The 24,647-nt window shown below is 46.8% G+C and overlaps 1 protein-coding gene across 2 annotated transcripts in view; it reads right to left on the bottom strand.

Moving 5' to 3' along the window:
• The window catches only part of CLPB (ClpB family mitochondrial disaggregase), a 1,099,187-nt gene that overhangs the window by 194,409 nt on the left and 880,131 nt on the right, over positions 1 to 24,647 (bottom strand). For both annotated transcript variants that reach the window (XM_078658618.1, XM_078658616.1), the window contains exon 12: positions 1,659 to 1,815. In XM_078658618.1, the coding sequence (XP_078514744.1) occupies positions 1,659 to 1,815 (157 nt within the window). The remainder of the gene's footprint in view (positions 1 to 1,658; positions 1,816 to 24,647) is intronic.

Below are 24,647 nucleotides of genomic sequence, written 5' to 3'. Positions count from 1 at the left end.
GGAGGGAGGCAGGAGTGAAGAGATCACGGACAACGGGTGGGGGCGGGAGTAAAGACAGCAGGGACACTGGGAGGGAGGCGGGAGTGAAGAGATCACGGACAACGGGCGGGGGCGGGAGTAAAGACAGCAGGGACAATGGGAGGGAGGCAGGAGTAAAGAGATCACGGACAACGGGCGGGAGTAAAGACAGCAGGGACAACGGGAGGGAGGCGGGAGTGAAGAGATCACGGACAACGGGCGGGGGTAAAGACAGCAGGGACAACGGGAGGGAGGCGGGCGTGAAGAGATCACGGACAACGGGCGGGGGAGGGAGTAAAGAGATCACGGACAAGGGGGGGAGGGAGTAAATAGGGCACGGACAACGTCGTATGGAAAACAAACGGAAGAGAAAGCACGCCTGTTCCTCTGGGAAAGGTGTTGTTGCAGCAGGCCTAGGCAAACACACCGCTCATCCGCCAAGGCCTGGAAGACTTTGGGGCCGAGGTGACAAGGGAAGGGGTCAGAAAAAGCACAGAGCTGCTACTGCTCCAGCAACAGGAAGGAAACAACGGACATGCACTGGTAGCCGTGGGCTGTAACGGAGCCCCTAAAAACACAACTCTAACCACCCTAAGACCCCGGCCCATCATCGCTCAGTGCCTGCCTTCCCAGTGCGGCCCTGCTGAAGGGAGCGAGCGAAGGATAATGTCTGAGCATGCGTCTCAGCTGTACGGGCGCACACTCAGTCACGCTGTGCGTGGTTCCGTGAGCGTGCACATTGGACGTCTAGGAAAGTCGTCATCCGGGAAGCCAGCCGGAAGATTTGCGGTGCGTGATCATGGAGAGGCCCGCCTGTTGCCAAGCCTGAGCCGCTGACACACACCTGAGGAGGAAAGACCGGCCTGGAGAGCAGCGGGGGAGTCCTGAGTCAGCCCGGTGAGTAGGGGGACGTGTTTTTTGGTGCATCAGGCTAGCGAGACAGAGATGGGCACTTGGAGTGTATGGATGTGCGTGTGTGACTGTGTGTGTGTGTGTGCGCATGAGCGGGGGGGGTCACCTGTGTGTGTGAGCGTGTGTGTATACTGTATGTGTGTGTGTGTGTGTGTGTGTGCGCGCCCGCGAATGAGAGGCATGGCTGACTGACTGAGATGTGCACGGCTCGGGAGGCGAGGCATGCGCGTCCACGAGGTGCAATCGGCGCTCGTGCCCCGGTCTGTGGTCCCTTCAGAGCTAGGTGGGCAGCAATAGGTCTTTCGCTAACGCGAGACCTAAAAATGCTTTGCCATTCTCACAAGAGAAGATAGGAGGCAAATCAACAGAAGAGTAGCACTTGTTTGTTAATTTTCTTCAAAGCCTACTCCAGACTAGCTGTTTAATATTTACATAGAATTCGAATGAAGCTTTGACTCACTTAGGAAACGAAATAAAAAATCTAGTCACTCGTTCATTCACTCTTTCCCAAACATACGTTTGCAAAATCAGACTTACAAAATATTCATTATTTTGAGGTACTAAAAGTTGAAAAATATTTCTAACCAAAATCTTCTGGATACAAGAACAAAAGGCGATGAATTAAGATTTTCTGACTTTTTTTCATGAAGGACATATTGTATTGTATTGCACATATGTCTCTAACAAGAAGTAAACTATTTTTCCTGTGATTGAAGAGAGCATCTTACCTAGATTCTCAGCAATCCTTTTCCTGTTCAACTCCAGAGCTTCCTGTCTGAGCTGCAGAGCATGCTGTGCAATCTCATCACTGGCGGCATTGCAGGTCATAATAAAGATGGCATCTTTACATTCTATGGTCTTCCCCTTCCCATCAGTCAATCTTCCCTGGGTCAAAGACAAAAATAAGAGTTACTTTCTTAAGAAGGACTATACTGAGAAGGCAGTAAAACAGAAACAGTGCTCATCCCTGGGTCTGGGTCCAGGCACCCATTGGTTATATCCGTCATTCCCCTGCTGGTGACCCCTCTGAAAGGATGTGCTCCCCTTTAGCCTTTCAACTCGGGCTCCTTTGATTGCCCTTAAAGGTCTGAACCTTCTGCGAATTAGTCTTGCGACTGTAACCTTATGCCACCTGACTAAACTGCGTCTTCTCCCTCTCCTGTTTCCCTACCCACTTGTACTGCAAGGGCCTTGAGATCACTGAACCTGCTAAATACGGATGGAGCTTAATTGTCAAATTGTTCAAAATAACAGCAGATTAAACAACCCTTCCAAAGTTGTCTTCATTGTTCCATGCACATACCCATTAAAACAATTATGGACGCCAAGCACAAATATCTTCCAGGTTAATATTCAGCTAGCGTCTTTCGTCCACTCACATTTGATTGTGTCAAACTATCATTCACTTCCATCCTTCCCTGCTAATGGATGGGTGCTCAGTAAAGCAGCCACTTTCTTAATCCCACTTCATGTCTACATCTCACATTCTAGTCAAAAGCCATTTACCCATGCAGTCATGTGAGCTGATATGTTATAGTCGAGAAATAAATACTTTTTCATAGCTAGAGCTATTCTACAACACAGAGCTCCATTATGATGTATGCACTGCCTTTGTAGTTTCCATCTCAGGTTCATCTATCTTTGTCTTTTTGCCACATTTATTGGTTCCTGACTTGCCTGAATTCTTCTCTCCTCCAGCAAGTGTCTTGCTTTGAAAGTCTTCATCCTCTCTGTTCTTCTGCTGCTCCTCAATCTGTAGATTTCTAAGTGCCAGTGAAGTGCATTCAGTGGGTGCATGGCTAACAAAGGGATTCAGGATGTGGCTGGTGGGGGAAACAGGGAATGCAGGAGAGGGTTGAGCTCATGGTGTTCATCTATACGGTGCCAACAATCACTCAAGCCTTAGCATCATTCTCAGCTTAGGCCTTTAAGATCTCATCAGCCCTGCCAGTAACTGCGTTATGCAAAGCTGCATATTTAACTTGACTGATTTGACATGCTACTCTGAGCTCTTCGTGGTCAAAGCCTACTACTTAGATACCTCAAAGTGATAAGTGGCTACCACTTTACAAATCATTTAATAGTAAATGTACTGGCCCTTTGGTTTGGTATTCAGTGATTTCTGAGAGCTAAGTCATTGATGCTTCACATTTTGCCACCAGTGAAAAACGAGTTCTACATAGCCTCTGGAACTCAATGGCAATTAAGCAGTCATAGTAACAAGTACTGCTGTAGTCCCTGGAACCAGAGACGCCAGAAACAACTGTGAGCTCACTGAACTGCCAAGTACCTCCTGTCTACACTATTGACATTCAAGGCTAGAAACTCTGGACAGTCAAGGTCTACTCCTGAAGGCTGGTTGTGGGTAGAACAGCAACTACGAGCAGCAGATGTATCACTCACAATAAGTCAATGTCGAGAAAGTGTTATCTTTTTAAGATAAATTGCTTTGTAATATAGAACAATAGCCCACATACTAGATAAGACAGAAAAAGATACTTTGCAGTGCCATGTGCGCTTAGTGGGCAACATACTTACTCAATCTGTGTCAACCAGCACTGAGACAGGAAGACAACCAGACCGTGTAATGGTGTTGGCACTCGGCGGATTGTGGTTCTGGGCAACAAGAGTCCTCTACCTTGGTGGGGAGCCACGCAGGCCTTCTACCTTGTGTTTAAAAACCATTTACAATTGCCACTTTGTAGTTATAGTTAGTTCAGAGTTTCCAAAGGAAGATCCTTTTTGTTTCATTATTCAGTTTGGTGCCATTAGATGAATCTGCACAAAACTTTCAAAAAATAAAAGGTTTATCCACCTTGCATCCGTCCTGTAACGTTTTGCACTGATCCATCAAGCTTGGGCCAAGAAAGGAGAGGAGGATTGCAATTTTCTAAAAGAAAATTTGTTGTCCAACACAGAAAAAATGGCTGAATGGAATTACACACAATTTGGCAAAAAGTTAGAACTTTACTTAGAAAGCATGTGTGTTGTGACTTGGTGTAAATCTGTTCAGTCATTTTCTTGGGTCTCTGGTTTGTTATGAAGGAGTTAAAAAGTTAGGTATAGCTGGACTGTTGGTGTCCAGATATGCTCTGATTGGACAATTTTAAGGGGATAAGTCCATCCTGACTTGCTGGCCACACCATGAACAATATTGTTGTGGCAGCCATTACTGGACTCTGGGACATGGCTTATGTGTCATAAAATTAATTAAAAACATATAAGGGGGTAGTGCGAGCACACCCATATTCTACAGGCATGTGGGTAAGTTCTAAGGCCCCCCCCATTAATTGGCTGGCCACAACATGGAAAACACGTTGTGGCAGCCATTACATGACTCCTGGTCATGATTACCAATAAAATGCATCACAGTAAAAGTCTATTTTTGAGGGTCACAAAAATTAACACATATAAAGGGTGATAAATGATTTTAGTCATTATATAAATCATTTATTGATGGTGCTATATTCATTTTAGGGAATTCAAGTGCGTTCTCGGGTGATTTTACTCTGTAAAAAATGCTGACCCTCTACTGGGATTGGATGAACCATGTTTGAGAGAAAATTATCTCATGATTTTCTCATAGAGATTATGGAACGTACTTCAAAAGCTATCGTACTCAGTAATGTGAGAATGCAGTCCGATATTCTGAGTAAAACATGTACTTCCAAAAGCAAGCAGTAGTCTGTCAGTTGATACCCCAGTGTTCTACTGCAGCTTGCTACAATGGTCTAATAAACAACTAGAGCGCTAACAATATGTAAATATGACACACCTGTGTCTACCGGAATGCCATCTTGAGTGAATCAAGCTATAAACCTTAAAACACTTCCTTTAGAAATGAACGAAATGAGGGGATTCATTTTGTCGTAGAAATTATGGCTAGTGCTCTAGAAAGCTAAAATGAGGACATCTTTTCTATGAGTTTTCAAATATCTTTCTCATGTCAGTAAAACGTCTCGACATGTAGACTGAAACAAGTACTTTCAACACCAGCAGCAGTTTTTCCGTTAATTAACTTGCGACCAATGGCAGCTTCACCATAGAGTAGTAATGAGCAACTATATCACTTACATCCTGTATTTAAGATAAATGTGTGGCACACCTGAACACCATCTTGATGAATAAAGGCTGTAAAACTGAAATTACGTTCTTACAGAGGATACTGCAGTAAATGAAAAAAATGAGGGGGTTCTCTTTGCCATTGAAATTATGGTTAGTGTTCCAAAATCTAAAACGCGGACACATTTTCTGTGAGTTCTCAAACATCTTCATCATTCATTTCAATAACAGCCTGACATGCAGAATTAAACGTAATTCCAACACCAGCAGCAGTCTGTCAGTAACTCTATATTAATCAGCTACAGTGCACCACACATTTCAAATGAACAACTAGAGCACTAACATTTTGTATTCAAGACAAAAGTGAGGCACTTCTGGATGCCATTTTGGTGGAATAGGAGCGGTTGAACTTAAAGCCATTTCTGAGGAGCAAGCTGAAGTAAATGAGTGATGAGATGTTAATAGAGGTATGAGACCAGTGAGTCAAACATGTGAGGAAAGGGTATGGGTTTTTAGTAATTTGAGGCATAATTTATCTGCAAAGGGGTTAAACACTATTAACGAAAGAGGTGTCTGCATCCCCTTTCCAGCCAACCAATACAGCTCCTTCATTTCAAAATAGTAATATTTTAGTAGATATATATATTCACTGAAAAAATCAATGGTTATAGGGACTTTATAATTAGGAAATAGAATTTTTTAAAACCTTAAAAATTCACTAAAAAACAAATGTTACATGGGCGTTATAGTTAGGTTAAGATTTTGCACACACAAAACCTTAGAAATTTAGCAGTTATAGTTATCTCAACTATAACTCATGCCCTAACGTAACTATAACTCGCGCCCCAGCCATGCACAGTTTTCTCATTAATTTTACAGCAAATGTTGCAGTGATATTATCAATAGTGTCATAGAAGATGTCATTAATGATATAACTATCTATAGCTGCTGAAGTTCTATGGTTTTATGTTTGTAAAATCTAAACCTAACTATAAAGTCTCTGTAACCTATGTTTTTTTCACCGAATTTCTTGGGTTTTTTTAACGGAAAGTAATATTTATGTTAATTCAATAGCCGCCGTGCACAGTAAAAGGGCTGCGCCAACCCCCTACATGCAGCCAACCCCTTGCTGCGCATGGCCTATGGGCGTGCATTGCCTGCAGCGAACACACGATGGGGTCACGCAACCCTCCTACCCGGGTTGGTTTCGCCCTGGGGCCTACCATATTTTGTGGGGGCATGTGTCCCCCTCCTGGGGTCGGTTTTGACCCGAAAGACCCCACCTCCTGGAGTATTTTTTATAGCGCAGGTGGGTAAGTGGCCATCCTCCCTTGGACGATTTTTCCCCTGAGACCCTATCCCCCAGCACCCACCACTATAATTATGGGAGAGAGGGCATGCAGTCGTACTCCCTTGGGCCAATTTTGGCAACGGAGACTCCATCTCCCTGGGGCCGCAAAATTACTAGATCGGGAAGGGGACATGCAGCTGCCCTCCCAGGGCCAATTTGGCGACAGAGACCCCATCCCCGGAGGCCCAAGCAATAATTAAAAGGGGAGAGAGGCACACAGCATCCCTCTCCAGGCCGTTTTCCACCCACAAACCCCATCCCCTGGGGCCCAGCTAATAAAGTGTGAGTGCCCTGGTGCCCACTCATGGCATCAACCATCTTCTTCCTGGGGCCGCTGGCAGAGCCCTGCAGCCCCATCCTGCTCCCCACCTCCAGCAGGAGCCATCATTGCTCCTGCTCCTGGGGTCTCTGTGGGCTAGAGAAATATTTTCATCTATTTACCTGCCCGCTTCAGTGCGGAGGGAAGCAGGCACCCCTAGACATAGCTGGAGCCAGCCCTGGGGGATGGGGTCCCCAAGGCCATTAATCGCTCCAGGAGGGGGGCCGCACAGCTCCCTCACTATTAAATGCATGGTCAGGCCCCAGGGATTGGGTCCTTGTGGCTGATTTAGGCCTGGGTGGGAGCGGGGGGGGGCGCGCCCCCATCCCCCTTTATCATATTGGCTGTGTCCTGGGGTCCTCGAGGCCAAATCAACCCAGGAGGGTGTCTGAGCGCCCCTTCCCAATATATATTCGAAAGGCCGGGCCCCTGTAGATAAGGTCCCCGGGAGCCAAATATGGCCCGGGAGTGGGCCGTACGCCCCGCCCCCCAATAATACTGTTAAAACCATGCCTGACCCCTCGGGACCTGCCCCACCCAGGGGTCATAAAGAAAACAAGCTACTTTATTTTTTTTATTTCACCACAGATTCATGGATCCTCTGCGAATTAGCTGTAAAAAAGTTTTTAAAAAAAACATTTTTGGTCTCAGTTGGGATCCCTGTGGCACCCCATCACCATGCCTAAGTGATCAGGGTATTCCTACCCCCTTGTGTTTTTTTAATGTTTTTTCTTGGGACTCAGCTGAGTTCATGTCCCAATGTGATTGCCACCACTTCCTGGTTGAAGTGGTGGCAGCCAATCAGATCGCACCATGAGATCTGTTGGATCTGCATATCAAGATATACATACATTTTTTTCTTAAAAAACTCCAAAACGACTGAATGGATTTACACCAAATTACCAACAGCACTGTTTCTGGACCAAGAGATAGATTTCTGCCAAATTTGGTCTAATTCCATTCAGTGGGTCAGGCTGTACTCGTATCTAAAATCACTATGGGAACCTGCACGGAGCAAACACGTTTTGGGACCATGCCTTTTTCTTGGCTTCCGCATGACGAATTACCTCAAAACTTTCCAGACAGCAGCTGAAGTGACTGGCATACTAGTTTTTGAAAATTTCGAGAACCCTTCCCTGTTGCTGCAATAGACAATCCTCCCGGAGAGACAGCCTGAGCGGAGGACCTGTGCTCATGCTCATCAGCTCAGGATACCAAAATCTACGTGCCCAATACAGAGCCACAAAAATGCCTTGGGCCTAGTCGTTCCTGATCTTCTTGAGAACTCTGGGTAGGAGTGGTATTGGCGGAAAGGTGTACTGGAGGTTGGACCTCCACTCTAGACAAAAAGTGTCTCAGAGCGAGAGCCACCTGGCAAACTTGAGCACGCACAACTGCTGACATCGCGCTCTCTCAACGAAGGCAAACAGATCCAACCAAGGCTCTACCCATTCATAGAAGATACCTTGCCCCACTTCCTGATGGAGACGCTATTCATGATCCGCAAAGCATAGACGGCTGAGTTTGTCCGCCCTGGTGTTAAGAGTCCAGCGAGTGTTGAACCATCAGGGATATACCCTGATGTTCCAGCCAAGTCCAGAGGCGTAGTGCCTCTTGACAAAGAGTCCAGGACCCTACCCCGCCCTGGTACCCGGGTATGAATTTCTGCGCAACACCCCCTTTGACAAAAATATACAGATCTTTTGGAAAGCATTACTTGACTTTTGATTTCCTTGTTTTTTAGCCTCTCGGTTCAGCGGTGAGTAAAGATGGGCAACAGTAAATGGATTTCCTGTTGCACTATATGAAAAGAGAATCTTTTTCAGCAGGCTTTATAGGCAAATGCATTAACAATATAGCGCATGGCGAATTCAACCTTTTTCAACCAGTGACCTTTTCTAAAAAAAAAAAGTTCTACCCTTTAGCTTGTCATTTCACAAAACAAGCCTAGATGAGGTATACATGACAATTGCAGGACTATTGCCACAAATTCCTCCTGTGTTTCCTTCAAACTTTTGTCCTGATGATGACCCTTTTCTGATTCATTTAGCATAGCGTGTCAAAACGTCGATCATTCCTTAATGTGGACTGTTTTTAAATTTTATTGTGGATCGCAACACTCATTATACAAATTTCGTAAAAAACATCACATTATCCCTTTCAGATAATAATCTTTTAGAAATGAGAAATAAATACACTAATTGGATAAAGATACCTTATTTGTATGAAGGGTTCCTTAATTAACTATTGCAAAGGAAGTCAAGGGCCACACTTCCTTCACAAGGACCGTTTGTGTTGAACAAGTTACTTACCTTCGGTAAAGCATTATATGGTAGATACTCTATCTAGCTGCAGATTCCTTAGCGTTAAACTTCTGAGGCATCAGGCTGGTTCTAGAAACCTTAGCTGAGCAATACCCCTTGCCTGCGCTGTCGGGAGGTTCCATTCGGCTCTATGTGACGTCGTCGGCATCATTAGCGTTAGTTATGTTGCCGCGGTACCTATATAGCTACCACCCAGGTGCGCGGACATCAGTAATTTTTGTTTTTTCCACACCAGAAGCACTGATTCATGTAGCAACTGACATAGTTGTGTGTAAAATTATGGCCCTGAAAAGGCGGTGTAACCCTAGCCGTACAACATTAGTTCACAAGGCAGGTAGGCGTGGGTGGGGCTGTAAGGAATCTGCAGTCTCTACCAGATAATGCGTTACCGAAGGAAAGTAAGGATTAGTTACTTACCTGTAATCCTAGTTCTCTTCCAGGGGTATACTCATTAAAGTCATAAGCACTGAATTATCTCCGCCCATGAGCGGGAACCCGGAACGCATAACAATATACATATATATGTGTAAATATATATCAAAAAGTACATTGTACTAAAATAATTATACACATATACATGTATAACAACCATAATATGCAGCCTAACATATACACATAGGCTAATAAAGCCAACCTTACACACGTTCTGAAGCATGAAAATATGCTAAATATAAATGCAATAAACAGGCATGAGCCTAAAATGCATTTCATAACCATGAAAAACTTTTATTTTCATCAAAGAACCTGTTGTAAACAGTTATTAGCCTAAAAGGCTGCATATGAAAAATTGTCTGTGTACAGAAAATCAGACTGGCACCCTGCCTTTAAGGCCCCAGAGAATCTGCACACTTTGCCTTTAAGGCCTCTAGGAGAACTCTGTTCCCATCATGCACCACAGGTGACAGTTAGGTCAGTTCTTTTGTACGGTACAGTAAACTTTTAGCAGGAATCTGCACTTAAAAACTTCATAATACATATTGAAAAAACTTCAATGCTACTGCTCGCCCGGGGAGGCGGGAGGGTGCTTATGACTTTAATGAGTATACCCCTGGAAGAGAACTAGGATTACAGGTAAGTAACTAATCCTTCTCTTCCAGGGGATACTCATTAATAGTCATAAGCACTGAATAGAGTAGCAAGCTCATACCCACTAGAAGCGGGCGAACAGACAAATGCATAGATGCACTTTTAACAATACAGTGTTTAACTAGAAACAGCAAACAAATTTCTGAGTGATGCTTGTCCCACTTGTGCATCAGCCTGCGCATCAGAATCCAAGCAGTAATGGCGTGTAAACGTATGCACTGAACGCCAAGTAGCTGCTTTACATATCTCTGACATAGCCACATTCCTAAGGAGAGCCGTGGTAGCAGCTTTCCCTCTCGTAGAATGAGCCCTAGGTCTACCTAATAAAGACTTGTGGGCTAGCTGATAAGCCAGTAAGATACATGACACTATCCATCTAGAAATCAGGGATGTGGAATTCCTATAGCCCGACGCCCAGGACATATTGTTTGGGGTCAAGGGCAACAAGTTTTAATGTGCATTTTGTCCTTGGGACAAGCAGGCCCAACCCCCAGCTGCGCAAACCCTTTGGCTGCCAGTTTGCAGTACCATAAACCCCTTCCATGCTGATGACGAGCTCAGCTCGTCATGGAGTGCCCATTCATTTCAATGGAAATTACATTGAAATCGTTGGACATGCCTTAGCATCCAAGTGGTTAAGGCTCAGGGAAGGGCACTGCCTGCAGTTAAGTTAATATTTGTGTTCATATGTTAATGCTGTTCAATCTTGTATTTATGGTTCATTAATTGAGAGCCTTTATTATTAGGCTGAGCGTTCTCAGTAAATGTAAGTTCTGACTGCACTACTGACAATGGTTCCAGTATAAAATTGTGGACACACTGTTTCAAAGTTTAGCAATATGAGGCTATGCATAATGCTCCCAGAATGCTCTCTGATTAGATGAAAATATTTGCAATAGCTTGAAAGCCAGATTAATGATTCTTTGCTTTCAATATAAAATGTTCCTTAAAAATGAAAGTAGGAAAAAAATGTTTTTGCTAAACTAGTGTAAAATTTCAGTTACCATTTCTTTTCAGCATCATGTTGTAAAATGTGTTGATGCATGCTAGTATTTCCCCAAAATATTCATATTAGAAAATCAGTGTAACCAGTTTCAATAAGATTTTGGGGGGAGGGGGGGGAATAAACAAGCATTGGCAAAGCCAGTAGGTCTGAAATGGTAGTCAGCTTTTTAGTTTTGGCAATGTGTGACTTGTTTTGGCATGGTTTTTGTAAAACCTTATTGATGTGAGAGCTGCGGGACCCTCACCAATATAACAAACATTGGCAAAAGCAAAAATTGTTTTTGGTCTAAAAAAAAAGCACACACTGCCACATTAGTTACTGGCACTGAACAAAACTACTTTGTGTGCCGATATGCTCCTTGTGAAAGAGCAGAATGTTGTCACTCACCGTGAAGCCAGCCGATACAGAGAGAGAATTTTAATAAACACAAAAGGTCATGGGTAACGCCAGACCAAATTAGGGGCCCAATTATCAAAGAAAGTCTCAAAAGTGCACCCTTGGTATATGTCCTTGCATTAAGGACAGCTATATGGCTTTTGTGAATTCACAAGAATTCACAGCAGTAGGGCATGAAATTGTACTCCTAGAAAATATTTGTGAACTGCATTTTAGCCTGAGCAAATATGCATGTATAGATTTACTCATGCGAACACCTGACTGTTTGCAAGTTTATTTTCACTCGAACCAATTTTTTCCCAACTCTGGAAGAAGGTTTACATCTGCCATTGTCAGGAGTAAATTTTCAACATTTCTCAGTATAGGAAAAGATTAGAGAAGAGTTGTTGAAAACCCTTAAAACATGCAAGTTAGTAGGTTTGCACAGACTCAAAAAGACATTCCAACACGGGAACTATTGTTTACCACTACCTTCAGTCCCAGTATGTAGATCTGCGGAAACATAGAAACATAAAGGGATTGCTAGTATTGAAACACTAGTATGGTATGACCCCTGGCATAATCAGAGAGGCTGTATAAGAGTTCTTATATAATGAGATTGCTGCCATAATTTGTCGCCACACAACATGGCACCAAAGGGACAAGTGGATTTTGTTACAGGACAAGTAGATTTATGAAGCAACCTGCCCCATGGACAAGTAGCTATTTTAGAAAATTCCACACCCCTGAGAAATGGATCTCTTGGATGCTGCCAAACCAGTATTCGTAGGACCATAGTTCACAAACAAACGGTCCGTGTGTCTCAAAGACTTTGTTTTATCTAAGTAAAATTTCAAAACCCTCTTTAGATCCACTGAATGCAAAGTCCGCTCAGCCGGACTCGAAGGGTTTGGAAAGAAAGTAGGCAATGTTATGGATTGGTTCACATGAAAATCCGACACCACCTTTGGTAGAAAAGCAGGATGGAGTCCTAAGCACCACTCTGTTTCCATGAAAAACTGTGTACGGTTCCTTGCAACACAGAGCCTGAATCTCGCTCACTCTACGAGCAGAAGTGATGGCTACCAGGAATGCTACCTTCCAAGATAAGTGTTGCAAAGAAGCTTTATGTATGGGCTCAAATGGTGGACCCATCAACTTAGTCAATACCACATTAAGCTCCCAAGGTGGAGAAGGAGACCTGACTGGAGGAAAAACCTTCCTTAACCCTTCTAGAAAATCCTTAACCACAGGCATCCGAAAAAACGATATCTGTGTAGGCGATTTTCTATAAGCAGTTATTGCAGCAAGATGGACCTTGATAGAGCTAAACTGCAAACCAGACTCAGCAAGGTAAAGAAGATAAGGCAAGATCACCTGTTCTTGACCATGAATAGGATCAAGACCTTTACTCTGACACCAGAGGTAAAAGCGTTTCCACTTAAATCCGTAGGATTGTCTTGTAGAAGGCCGCTTTGCCTCCTTAAGAATGTTCATACACTCCGGATTCAGCTGTAAATGTCCGTACTGGATGACTTCAGGAGCCATGCTGCCAAGCGCAGGGAGGGCAGATTCGGGTGAAACACTCGCCCCTGCTGCTTGGACAGAAGATCCGGGCGACAAGGCAATCTCCTGTGTGGCCTGATGGACAACTGGAGGAGATCTGGGAACCACCACTGGCGTGGCCACTCCGGGCAAATCGGTATCATTCTGGAGTTGGTCTTGTACATCCGGTTGATCACTGCTGGTATCAACGGTGTCGGTGGAAAGGCGTACAGCAAATTTTGACACCAGTCTATCAAAAGGGCATTCCCTTGAGACCCTTTCTGGGAAAACCTGGACGCGAAGACGGGGCATTTTGTGTTTGCCGCGTCTGCGAACAGATCGATGTCTGGTGTTCCCCAAGCCTGGAAAATGCTGTGCGCGACGTCTCCGTTGAGAACCCAGTCGTGCGCTTCGACGAAGTCTCGGCTGAGGCCGTCCGCCTCTGAGTTGAGACTTCCTGGTAGGTGAACTGCTGTTATGGACAGGTCCCTTGCAAGTAACCAATGCCAGATGGTCTGGGCTTCTATGGACAGAGTCCTGGATCTGGTACCCCCCTGCTTGTTTAGATAATACATTGTTGTGGTATTGTCTGTTTGTACCAGAAGGGACCGAGTCTGTAGAGATGGAGCCAGAGACTTGAGAGCAAGATGGACCGCTCTGAGTTCGAGTAGATTGATGTGATATCCTTTCTCGAAGTCTGACCATAGCCCTTGTACCTGAAGAGGGCCCATATGTGCCCCCCAACCAAGGAGAGAGGCATCTGTGATGAGAGTCTGCGTTGGTGGGTCCTGATGAAAAGGAACTCCCTTCATCAAGTGTGCCTTCTTCATCCACCACCGAATGGAATCTCTTGCCGACTGTTGGAGATGAATTCGATCCTCCCAGCGTCCCGTACTCTGTTTCCACTGATCTTCCAGACACTGCTGCAGAGGACGCATCTGCAAACGTGCGTTTGGCACGATGAATATGCATGATGCCATGGACCCCAGGAGAGAGGATACTTGCCGAACTGTCGGACGAGCATACTGGAGGAGAAGCACGCACTTCGCCTTGATAGATGACCATCTCTCCTCCGAAGGACACACGTTTTCGTTTTCTGTGTCCAGCTGCGCACCCAGGTAGTGGATTTTCTGGGTGGGATTCATTATGGACTTCTTGTAGTTGACTTGCAGACCCAACTTGCACATGAGTTGGAGGCATATCGATAGATGTTCTTCTAGTAGCGATGGGGATGAACTCTTCAGAAGCCAGTCGTCTAAGTACGGATATATGAAAATCCGTCTCTTTCGAAGGCAAGCTGCCACTACCGCCATACATTTTGAAAATGTTCTGGGAGCTGATCTCAGGCCAAAAGGGAGTACTGAGTACTGGTAATGATGAACCCCTACTTGGAACCTGAGGAACTTGCGATGCTTTCTGGATACCGGAATATGAAAGTACGCATCTTTCAGATCGATGGAGCACATCCAATCCCCTTGGTGTAATTGAGGGAAAATCTGATGAAGAGCCAACATTCGAAATTTCTCCTTCCGAATGAATTTGTTCAATACTCTCAGATCCAGAATGGGTCTGAACTCTGTAGCTGGACCTTTTTTCTGTACGAGAAAAAATCGAGAGTACAGGCCTTGACCTCTCTGTTGAGATGGTACTGGTTCTATGGCGTTCTTCTTCAGAAGAACGTTCGCTTCCTGCTGCAAGCGCCTTATATTCCACTGAACCATCCTTAAGGGGCGAATGACAGGAGGGGGCTTCTTGAATCTCAAAAGGTACCCGCTCTGAACAATACTCAGCACCCATCTGTCCTTTGTGATTTGCTTCCACTCGTCCAGATACCACACAATACTTCCTCCAACCGGAGTGGCCCACGGTTGTGGAGGAAGCATCCGTTCATTGTTTTTGAGGCTGCTTGGTAGCAGAGGATTGCTGCCTGTTTCCATTGCCTCTGCCTCGCCCAGGTCGTCGCTGTTGAAATTGCGACCTCTGCTGATTCTGGCCTTGATTTTGCGAGGACCAATTCGACTGTTGGCCCCTCTGCTGAAAAGATCTTTTGTCAAAGGGACGAAAATTACCCCGACGTCGAAATTCTTTTTTCTTTTCAAGACCGACAGCTTTCAGGGTGTCCAACTCCACTTTCATTTTAAACATTTCGTCGTCAGCGTGAGAGCCAAAAAGAGTCGAACCATTGAAAGGTAAATTCACCATCTTTCTCTGCGCCTCTGGCTTAAGTCCCGTAAGGCAAAGCCAAGCCGTACGTCTAGCACAAACACCATGTGCATAACCATGAGCTGACAGATCCGCCGCATCAGCAGCCGCACTAATACTCTGGTTCGCCACCAATCCTCCTTCTACTATTTCCAGGAAGTCTTTCTGATCCTCCTTAGGGAGTTTATCTGCAAAACGAGTCACTGAGTCCCAAAGCAGACGATCATAGCGACCCAATAAGGCTGACGCACTGGCCACTCTCATGACCGAACCTGAGGTGTTGCACATTCTTCTCCCCAAGGAATCCATACTCTTACTATCCTTTTCAGGTGGAGCAGAAGAGGTAGATGCCGCAGAATGTGCTTTTCTGACTGCCGCCACAATAAGTGAATCCGGAGGAGGGTCAGAACGCAGAAATAAAGGGTCCTCTGCTGGAGCCCTGTACTTCTTAGCAATCCTAGAAGGACCAGAACCCACCGTGGCCGGAGTTAAGAAAGTTCTCATTGCTGGTTCTATTAATCCGGGCACTAACGGTAGAAGAGGTCTACCAGTCGTCTTGTGATGTAGGGTTTCAAAGATGACGGACGTTGATATTTGAGGTACTGCCATCTTGATCTTGAACTTATTCGCCCCACGACACAACACATCATTAAATGTGCCCAAATCATCCACTGGAGACACTCTGGAAGGGGGAGTGGATGAGATTGTGGGAGAATAGTCTCTATAGGAAGATCTTAAAGAATACTTTGAAGACGTAGAAGATGAGGAAGGAGACCTACTCCGCCTCGGAGGAGTTGCCGATCGCTGCCTCATTCGCTCCCGTGAACGTGATTTCTCTCTCACTAAGGACCTAGAGCGTGATCTTCTATGCAGCTCCGTCTGAGGGACCGGAGCCCTCATCCCCATCAGTCCTGCATCTGGACGCATTTTCCAATGTCTCAGGCTTTCCAGCCACCTCGGTGACAAGTTAATAGGCCGCCCTACACGCTCAGGTGAAGCCTCAGGTGACACCTGCACAATATTCAGTCCAGTTGAAGACTTGGAGGCTCTGGAAACTACACTGTGCTCAGAAAACAATGAGCCAGATGGAGTCCGTTGTCTGGGCACCAATTGTCTATCATCCGACACCTGTCCTGAGGTTGAGCCCGAATGAGCCACCACAGACGAGTCCTGGTGCACTACTTCTTGTCCCACCGCAGACCTGTCGTCTTGCCGGCCACGCGGAGAAGACAGATGTTCTGGACTGATGTCTGACCTCGACAAAGACCTAATTGAGGTCCGAGAGGCCGGTCTGGATAGTCTCGACGCCGACCCATGTTCGGGTGGGGGAGACCTAGACACTCCATGCTTCGAGCCCGAAGCAGACTTCGACATCGACCTATGTCGCGATGGAGACCTTGATCTTCTCTTTTTAGGTCTCGACGTCGACTCCTTCGACGTCGTCCTTTCTCTCGACGTCGACCTCTTCTTCTTCGATGTCGACACTTTCCTCGACGTCGACACACCATCCTTCGACGTCGACACACCATCCTTCGACGTCGACACACCATCCTTCGACGTCGACACCTTCGTCGTCGGACGCCTCTCTTCTCTCGACGTCGACTTCTCACGAGCCTTCGACGTCGAACATGGCACCCCCGACGTCGTCTTTACAGCAATCGACACCAGATGTCTCGACGTCGAAAAAGATTTCGACGGCGACCTCGACGCTGAACCTTGCCTCACCGGCGAAGTCCTCGACGTCGACGGAGCCCTCTTCGACATCGACACTGTCTTTTTTGACGGCGACGCTCCCTGGAGTCGAGTTTTCTTAGATCTACCTTCTGGAGACGCTGATCTTCGACGTTTAGGATGAGAAGAAGGCTTGGAAGAGGAGAATAAGCCCTTGGAACTCTTCTCACCACGGTTTTCTCTCTCCAGGAGACCCAGCAACCTCATTTTCTCCCTTTCTCTTAAAGTTCTACTAGAAAGGTTGAGGCAGTGATAACAATCCTCCACCTTATGAGAAGCTGGAAGACACACCACACAAACAGAGTGTGGATCCGTTTTGGACATCTTCTTCCCACAGGAAGGACATTTGTAAAATAAAGGTGGCATTCTGACTAAAAAATACCAACAGTTAGTCAGAACAAGATAGAAAACACCACCAAAATATTCTTTTGTCAAAAAAAGGTAAGAAAAAACCAACTTCTGACAGAAAATACTACAAATGAGCAGAGCTCAAGTTCCAGGTTCCTCACAGAACAAGCCGGAAAAAAGAACTGACCTAACTGTCACCTGTGGTGCATGATGGGAACAGAGTTCTCCTAGAGGCCTTAAAGGCAAAGTGTGCAGATTCTCTGGGGCCTTAAAGGCAGGGTGCCAGTCTGATTTTCTGTACACAGACAATTTTTCATATGCAGCCTTTTAGGCTAATAACTGTTTACAACAGGTTCTTTGATGAAAATAAAAGTTTTTCATGGTTATGAAATGCATTTTAGGCTCATGCCTGTTTATTGCATTTATATTTAGCATATTTTCATGCTTCAGAACGTGTGTAAGGTTGGCTTTATTAGCCTATGTGTATATGTTAGGCTGCATATTATGGTTGTTATACATGTATATGTGTATAATTATTTTAGTACAATGTACTTTTTGATATATATTTACACATATATATGTATATTGTTATGTGTTCCGGGTTCCCGCTCATGGGCGGAGATAATTCAGTGCTTATGACTATTAATGAGTATCCCCTGGAAGAGAACTTGTTCTTCTGATAGAGACTTCTAGCTGCAGATTTCTTACCTCTGAATTAGATACCCATGCCATACCATCCTGGCGGTGGGTTGCGGACCAATACCTCAAACCAGGAAGTCCTGCAGAACCGAAAGGGCAAAATGCCCACCCCTGCGGACCTGAATGTACAATCAGTAGTGTTTGGCAAATATGTGCAAAGATTCCCATGTTGCTGCTTGGCAGATGTCCAGGACTGGGACACCCTGGGCCAAGGCCATGGTCACTGCCTTTCCTCTGGTGAGCCTTAATCCCTCAGGGGTGCTTCTTTGCCAAGACATAGCAGATCTTAATGCAGAGAACGACCCAGCAAGAGATGGTCCTTTTCTGCACTGCCCTTCCCTTCTTAGCTCTAACGTACCCCACAAAGAGTTGCTCGTCCACCCGGGCCTCTTTTGTGCGGTCAAGGAAGAATGACAACGCTCTTTTTGGGCCCAGTCAATGGAGACGCACCTCCTCTTTAAAGGGATGCGGGTGAGCAAAGAAGGTGGGCAATGTGACGGATTGACCCAGATGGAGTGAGGCACAACTTTAGGTAAGAATGATGTCCGGGTGCAAAGCACCACTTTGTCTGGAAAAGACATAAGATAGGGAGGCCAGCAAGATCAGGCCTGCAACTCACTCTCCAGGCAGATGTAATCGCCACTAAAAAGGCTGTTTTGAATTTCAACAGCCAGAGGGGAAAGTTATGTAAAGGCTCGAAGGGAGCACACATTAGGTAGGTGAGAACCAAATTAAGGTCCCACTATGACATAACAAAGGGTGTGGGTGGAAACAAGTGAGCCAGCCCTTTTAGAAACCTATGTACAATCGGAGACTTGAAGAGAGAGGCTGGTCTGGCAGCCTCAAAAAAGCAGACAGAGCAGAAAGGTAACCCTTGAGAGTTCCCAAAGAAGAGCCCTGTTGGGCAAGGGTCAGAATGAATAAAAGAACAGTGGAAAGAGAAGCAGAAAGAGGGTCAATAAAACTTTCTGTACAGTATAATTCAAATTTCTACCAACAGCAGATGTATACTGTCTTAGTGGAGGGCCCCCTGGCCGCCAAAATAACGTTACATACTTCGGAAGGAAGGTCAAAACCATTAACTGCTGCCACTCAATCTCTACGCATGGAGGTGCAGAGTTGACAGGTTCGGGTGGAGAACCCTCCCCTGCTGCTGCGACAGAAGATCCTCCCGAAGGGGCAGCCTGATCGGAGGATCGATGCTCATCTTCAGAAGCTCTGGATACCAGTCTCCCCTCGCCCCGTCCGGAGCCACAAGAATGACTTGGGACTGGTCGCAGGTAAGGACAGGTAAGGGTGGAAAAATGTACATCAGGCCTGAGCTACACTCTCAATGAAAGGCGCCGCCAAGCGGTAGCTGCCTTGGAAACTCCAGAGCGCAGCATTGCTGGCACTGTGCTGAAAGGCGTCGCCAAGTGGTAGCTGCCTTGGAAACTCCAGCGCGCAGCATTGCTGACACTGTGCATTCTCTTCGGAATCAAACAAACGTAACCAAGGTTCTCCCCACTGATGAAAGAGACCTTGCGCGACCTCAGAATGGAGACACCATTCATGATCCACTAGGCATCGACGGCTGAGTTCGTCCACCCTTGCGTTCAGAGTAACTGCCAGGTGTTGAACCACCAGGGTTATGCCCTTCTGTTCAAGCCATGTCCAGAGACGCAGGGCCTCTTGACAAAGGTTCCACAACCCCACCCCAATCTGCTTGTAGCAGTAACACATGGCTGTGGTGTTGTCTGTGAACACCTGCACTAGTTTCCCCTAGACAGAGGGAAGAAATGCTTCAATGCCAATCGAATCGCTCAAAGCTCCAACAAATTTATGTGAAGCCCCCACTACTCTGGAGACCAGTGTCCCCTGATCTCTACCTCTCCCAGATGGTCGCCCCATCCCAGAAGTGATGTATCTGTCACGACTATGAGATCTGGTTGGGGAAGGGGTCTGCCGTTGACCCTCAACCACCACTGCAGATATCTCACAGATCCTTCCGATATCTGAACCATGTCGGGGTGATTTCCCTGATGCTGTGCCCACTGGAACTTCAAGTCCCACTGCAACGCCCGCAGACGTCACCAGGCAAGCTTTACTAACAGGATGCAGGAGGCCCTGAGGCCCAACAGCCGCAGAATCAGTCTCACGAAATCCAGGATAGACGCCGAAACATCAGAATCATAACCTGAACATTCCTGAACTCGCTGCTCGGAAGGATAGAATCGAAACTGCACTGTGTCCAGAACAGCTCTGATGAAAGGAAGCTTCTGAGAAGGAGTCAGCTGTGACTTCAGCACATTTATAGAGAACCCCAGCGAATGCAGGAGGTCTGCCATAGTCTGAAGGTGGGAGGCGAGGTAGGGGAAGACTCATACCCCTAACCTGCACAGATGAGCCGCGACCACCGCCATCACCTTGGTGAACACCCAAGGGGCACTAGTAAGACCGAAGAGGAGCACGGTAAACAGAAAGCGCTCATGGCCTACCTTGAACCGCAGGTAATGCCTGTGGACCGGCAGGATGGGGGTATGAAAATATGCATCCTGTAGGTCCAACGCTACCATCCAGTCTTCTTGAACTACGGCAGACAAGACCTGAGCAAGAGCGAGCATCTTGAATTTCTCCTTCTTGAGGAACAAATTGACGGTCCAAAGATCTAAAATGAGCTGCAACCTTTTGTTCTTCTTCAGAATTAGAAAGTAGCTGGAATAACGACCACTGCCTACTTCTGAAACCGGGACCCTTTCTACAGCTCCCTTGGCCAAAAGAGCTGTAACTTCCTCCTGGAGCAATTTTAAATGAACTTCTATCAGCCATTCCTGATTTGGCAGAATGGGAGGAGGAAAAGAAAGGAAAGGCCGAGAATAGCCCTTCTGAATGATCTGCAAGACCCACTTGTCTGTTGTTATGGACCTCCAGTGGGGGAGAGGATGATGGATTCTCCCACCAACTGGAGTGGTCTTGCAGAGTGAGACTAGGAGTGCTTGGAGGCTGTGGCTGCCGAGGGTAGGGTGGCCGAGGACTTCTGCCTTCCATTCCTAGGCCGGAATGAACTGTGTCGACATCCATGCCCAGCTTGGGTAGCCTGCGCAGGACGGTGGCTGGAATAGGGCTGATGTTGCTGGAAACCCTTTCCGTTGCCACGAAAGGGGCGAAAGGTCGACTGACCACAAGGAGTAGAAGAGAGGCCCAAGGATCTGGCCATAGCTCTAGAGTCCTTGAACCTCACTAGGGCCGAATCTGCCTTTTCCCCAAAAAGGCCAATTCTATCAAAGGGCATGTCCATCAGATTTGCCTGGACATCACTCAAGAAGCTAGTTGTCCTAAGCCAGGCGTGGCATCTCAAGGCCACTGTCGTGGAAATCGATCTGCCCTGCGAATCTGTTGTATCAAGGCTACACTTTATGGTGAAATTCGCTGCATCTCTCCCGTACTTAACTGCCTGAGAGAGCACAGCGCGGGCCTCCTCGGGGCTTGTGGCAGCACTTTGCGCAACTGTCTCCGAAAGGGAGTGGGAGAAATGGCCCCATAAGCACGCAGTATTCACCGACCACAAAGCCAGGCTGGGGGAAGAAAACATTTTCTTCCCAAATGAACCCAGCCTGTTGGATTCCCTACCCGGAGGAGCGGAAAGGAATGCGCCCTGCGACGTAGAGGTCTGCACTACCAAACTGGGGTGGGATGTTGACTTAGGAACTTTGGGTTGCCAGGAGCTGGGCAGTGAAGGCAGCGATTGTCCTATTCAGAGGAGCCCCTGTGCTAATCTTGGACCACGTGCCTAGAATGACATGAGTAAGTGCTTCATTGAAAGGCAAAAGGGGTTCTGAGGTGGAAGCCCCAGGCTGAATCACTTCAGTCAGGAGCCTAGTCCTGACCTCCACTGAGGGCAGCTCCAGTCCAAGGACCTCGGCTGCCCTCTTAACCACCAGGGCATAAGATGCTCCTTCTTCCATAGCCACAGAGCATGCCAGTATCTGGAGAAGTATCCAGTCCACTGGCTTCCCCAAGTTCCCCATACCAGTCCAGTTGCTTTGCAGAGTCATCCTGGTGTTCCAGAGGGTCAATAGAACCCTCCCATTCCTCTCCTGAGCCTTAACACGCCAACAAAGTGTTCAGGCAACAACATAGAACCCCTGGGTTTAATCGAAGTCGGAATCGGCTTCGAGCGACGTAATTCCAACTCTGTGTAGTCGGGGATAACTATGTGGCTGGCACCACCGATGGGCACTGCCTTGGGGTCTGACACCAGGGGAGGTCCCAACATCGACCCAGATCCGTTATTGGATCTCTGAGGCCCCACCAGCGCTGTAGGCCCCCTCAAATACGCAGTGCATGGCCTCATAGAACTCTTTGATCTGAGCGGGGGTTGCTCCGGCTCCTGCAAAAGGAGGAAGGCGCGAAGTCAACCCTGGCTCCGGCTCCATGGAACAGTGCTTAGAGCGACAGTGCTCCTTACCTGCTTACTCGACGGACGACAGTTGAGGTGAATATGAAGTCTGCTTGGACTTCTAATTCCGTGCCTCTTCTCCGATTATCCCAATGACCGCGAGTGGGACGAGAGCGGTCCTGCGACCTCCTCCTCCACTATCAGGACCTCCGCAGATTCGCGCTTGATGGTGTCTGCTGTGGGACCGCTCCCATAAAGTTTTAGGAGCCACGGCACAACAGTCCGAACATGTCTTCGGATTGTGGTCGAGACACCAGAGGCAGACCAGGTGGGGATTGGTGACCGACATCGTACGGGGACAGGCCAGCACAGCTTAAATACTGTCTTTCTCGATGACATCCTCGCACACAATGGAAAAAAATCTGGAAGTCGACAAAGAGTTGAGAAAAAGCCTGTCAAAAAGCGCCAGAGGGGTAGCTCTTCCCGGACCGGCATTTAACTGGCGCAGAAAGAAAAGAAATGACGTCCTTGCACCTGGGTGGCGCCTATATAGGTATTACGACGTAATAACCGATGATAACAACGCCGACAATGTCAGCAGACCCAAATGGAGCCACCTGAAAGCGCGAGCAAGGGGTATTGCTCAGCAAAAGTTTCCTGATCCAACCTGACGCCTGGGAAATTCAAAGGTAAGGAACCTGCAGCTAGAAGTCTCTTTCAGATACTAATTATAGATCAACTCAGGTTATTGGGTTATCCCCTTTTTTCTTGAAAACCTACTTATGATAAGCTGACGGAGGACCAATTCACCTTGCTCCGTCACGAGGCGTTAGCTATCTTGGCCAACGGAGCTATAGAAAAGATGCTGGCATCAGAAGTAGGTCATGGTTTCTATTGCCACTACTTTCTAGTGCCCAAGAAGGATGGAGGACTACATCCTATGCTTCCTGAAAAAGAAGAAATTCAAAATGCTCACACTCAAGCAAGTTCTGTCTGCCCTGGGCCCAGTAGATTGGTTTGTATCGCTGGACATAAAGGACACTTATTTTCAAATCCCTGCCTGCCCACAGGCATTACCTGCGGTTCACGGTCGGCCAAGAGCACTTTCAGTTTACTTGCTCCCCTTTGGCCTTACTAGCGCTCTTCGGGTGTTCACGACGGCGATGGTCTCAGTTCATCAGCAGACGTCAGGAATTTCAGTCTTTCCCTACCTCGACGACTGGCTGTTGAAGGCGGGCTCACCCCAGACAGTCATATCCCAGCTTCAGACTACAGCGAACCTCCTTCACCCATAGGGGTTCACTATCAACGTGCCAAAGTCACACCCGACTCTTTCTCACTGCTCCCTTTCATCGGATCTGTTCTGGACACAGTGCAGTTTGAGGCCTATCCTCCCGAGTGGCAAGTCCAAGATGTTCAGGCTATGATAGCAATGTTTTGGTCTATATCCAGGATTTCGATAAGACTGACTCTGAGGCTGTTGGGCATCATGGCCTCCAGGATACTTCATGTGACACATGTCCCTTGGCATATGAGGACTCTGCAGTGGGACCTTAAGTTCCTGTAGGCACAGCATCAGGGAAATCTCTGACTTGGTCCATATCTCGGAGAGAACTGCAAAAGACCTGCAATGGTGGCTAACAAACCACAACTGGGTCAGCGGCAGACCCCTCTACCTTCCCAAGCCAGAGCTGATGTGGCGACAGATGCATCACTTCTGGGCTAGGCGGGCATCTGGGAGAGGTGCAGATCAGTGGACTTTGGCCTGTGGTGGATTCCGGACACCTCACCCTGTTGGATCTACGAGCGATAAGGCAAGGCATTGAAGGCCTTTCTTCTTTCCATCAGGGGAAGGCTTGTACAGGTGTTTATGGACAACAACACTGCCATGTAGTACTGCAACAAACAGGGTAGAGAGGGGGGTCCTGGACTCTTTGTCAAGAGGCACTATGCCTCTGGACAGGGCTGGAACATCAGGGCATAACAGGGAATTCTGGCACGGGTTTGTACAAAAATATACTGGTTGTTTGGACGGCATTACTTGACTTTGGTTTTACCTGTTTTTCAACCTCTCGGTTCGGGGTTATTACTGATGGACAACAGTGAATAGAGTTAATCTTGTTCCACTACATAAAAAGAGAACCTTATTCAGCAGGTCTTTATATGCCAATGCAACACCAATAAGGCACATGCCATAATCAACCTTTTTCAACCTGTGACCTTTTCTAAAATAGTCTTATTTTTTAGCTTGTCATTTCACAAAACAAGCCTGGATGAGGTATTCATTGTGT

The sequence above is a fragment of the Lissotriton helveticus genome, chromosome 8, assembly GCF_964261635.1.
Source record: "Lissotriton helveticus chromosome 8, aLisHel1.1, whole genome shotgun sequence".
NCBI lineage: Eukaryota > Metazoa > Chordata > Amphibia > Caudata > Salamandridae > Lissotriton > Lissotriton helveticus.
The sequence above is the reverse complement of the archived record's forward strand: the minus strand, read 5'-3'. Positions and strand labels throughout refer to the sequence as shown.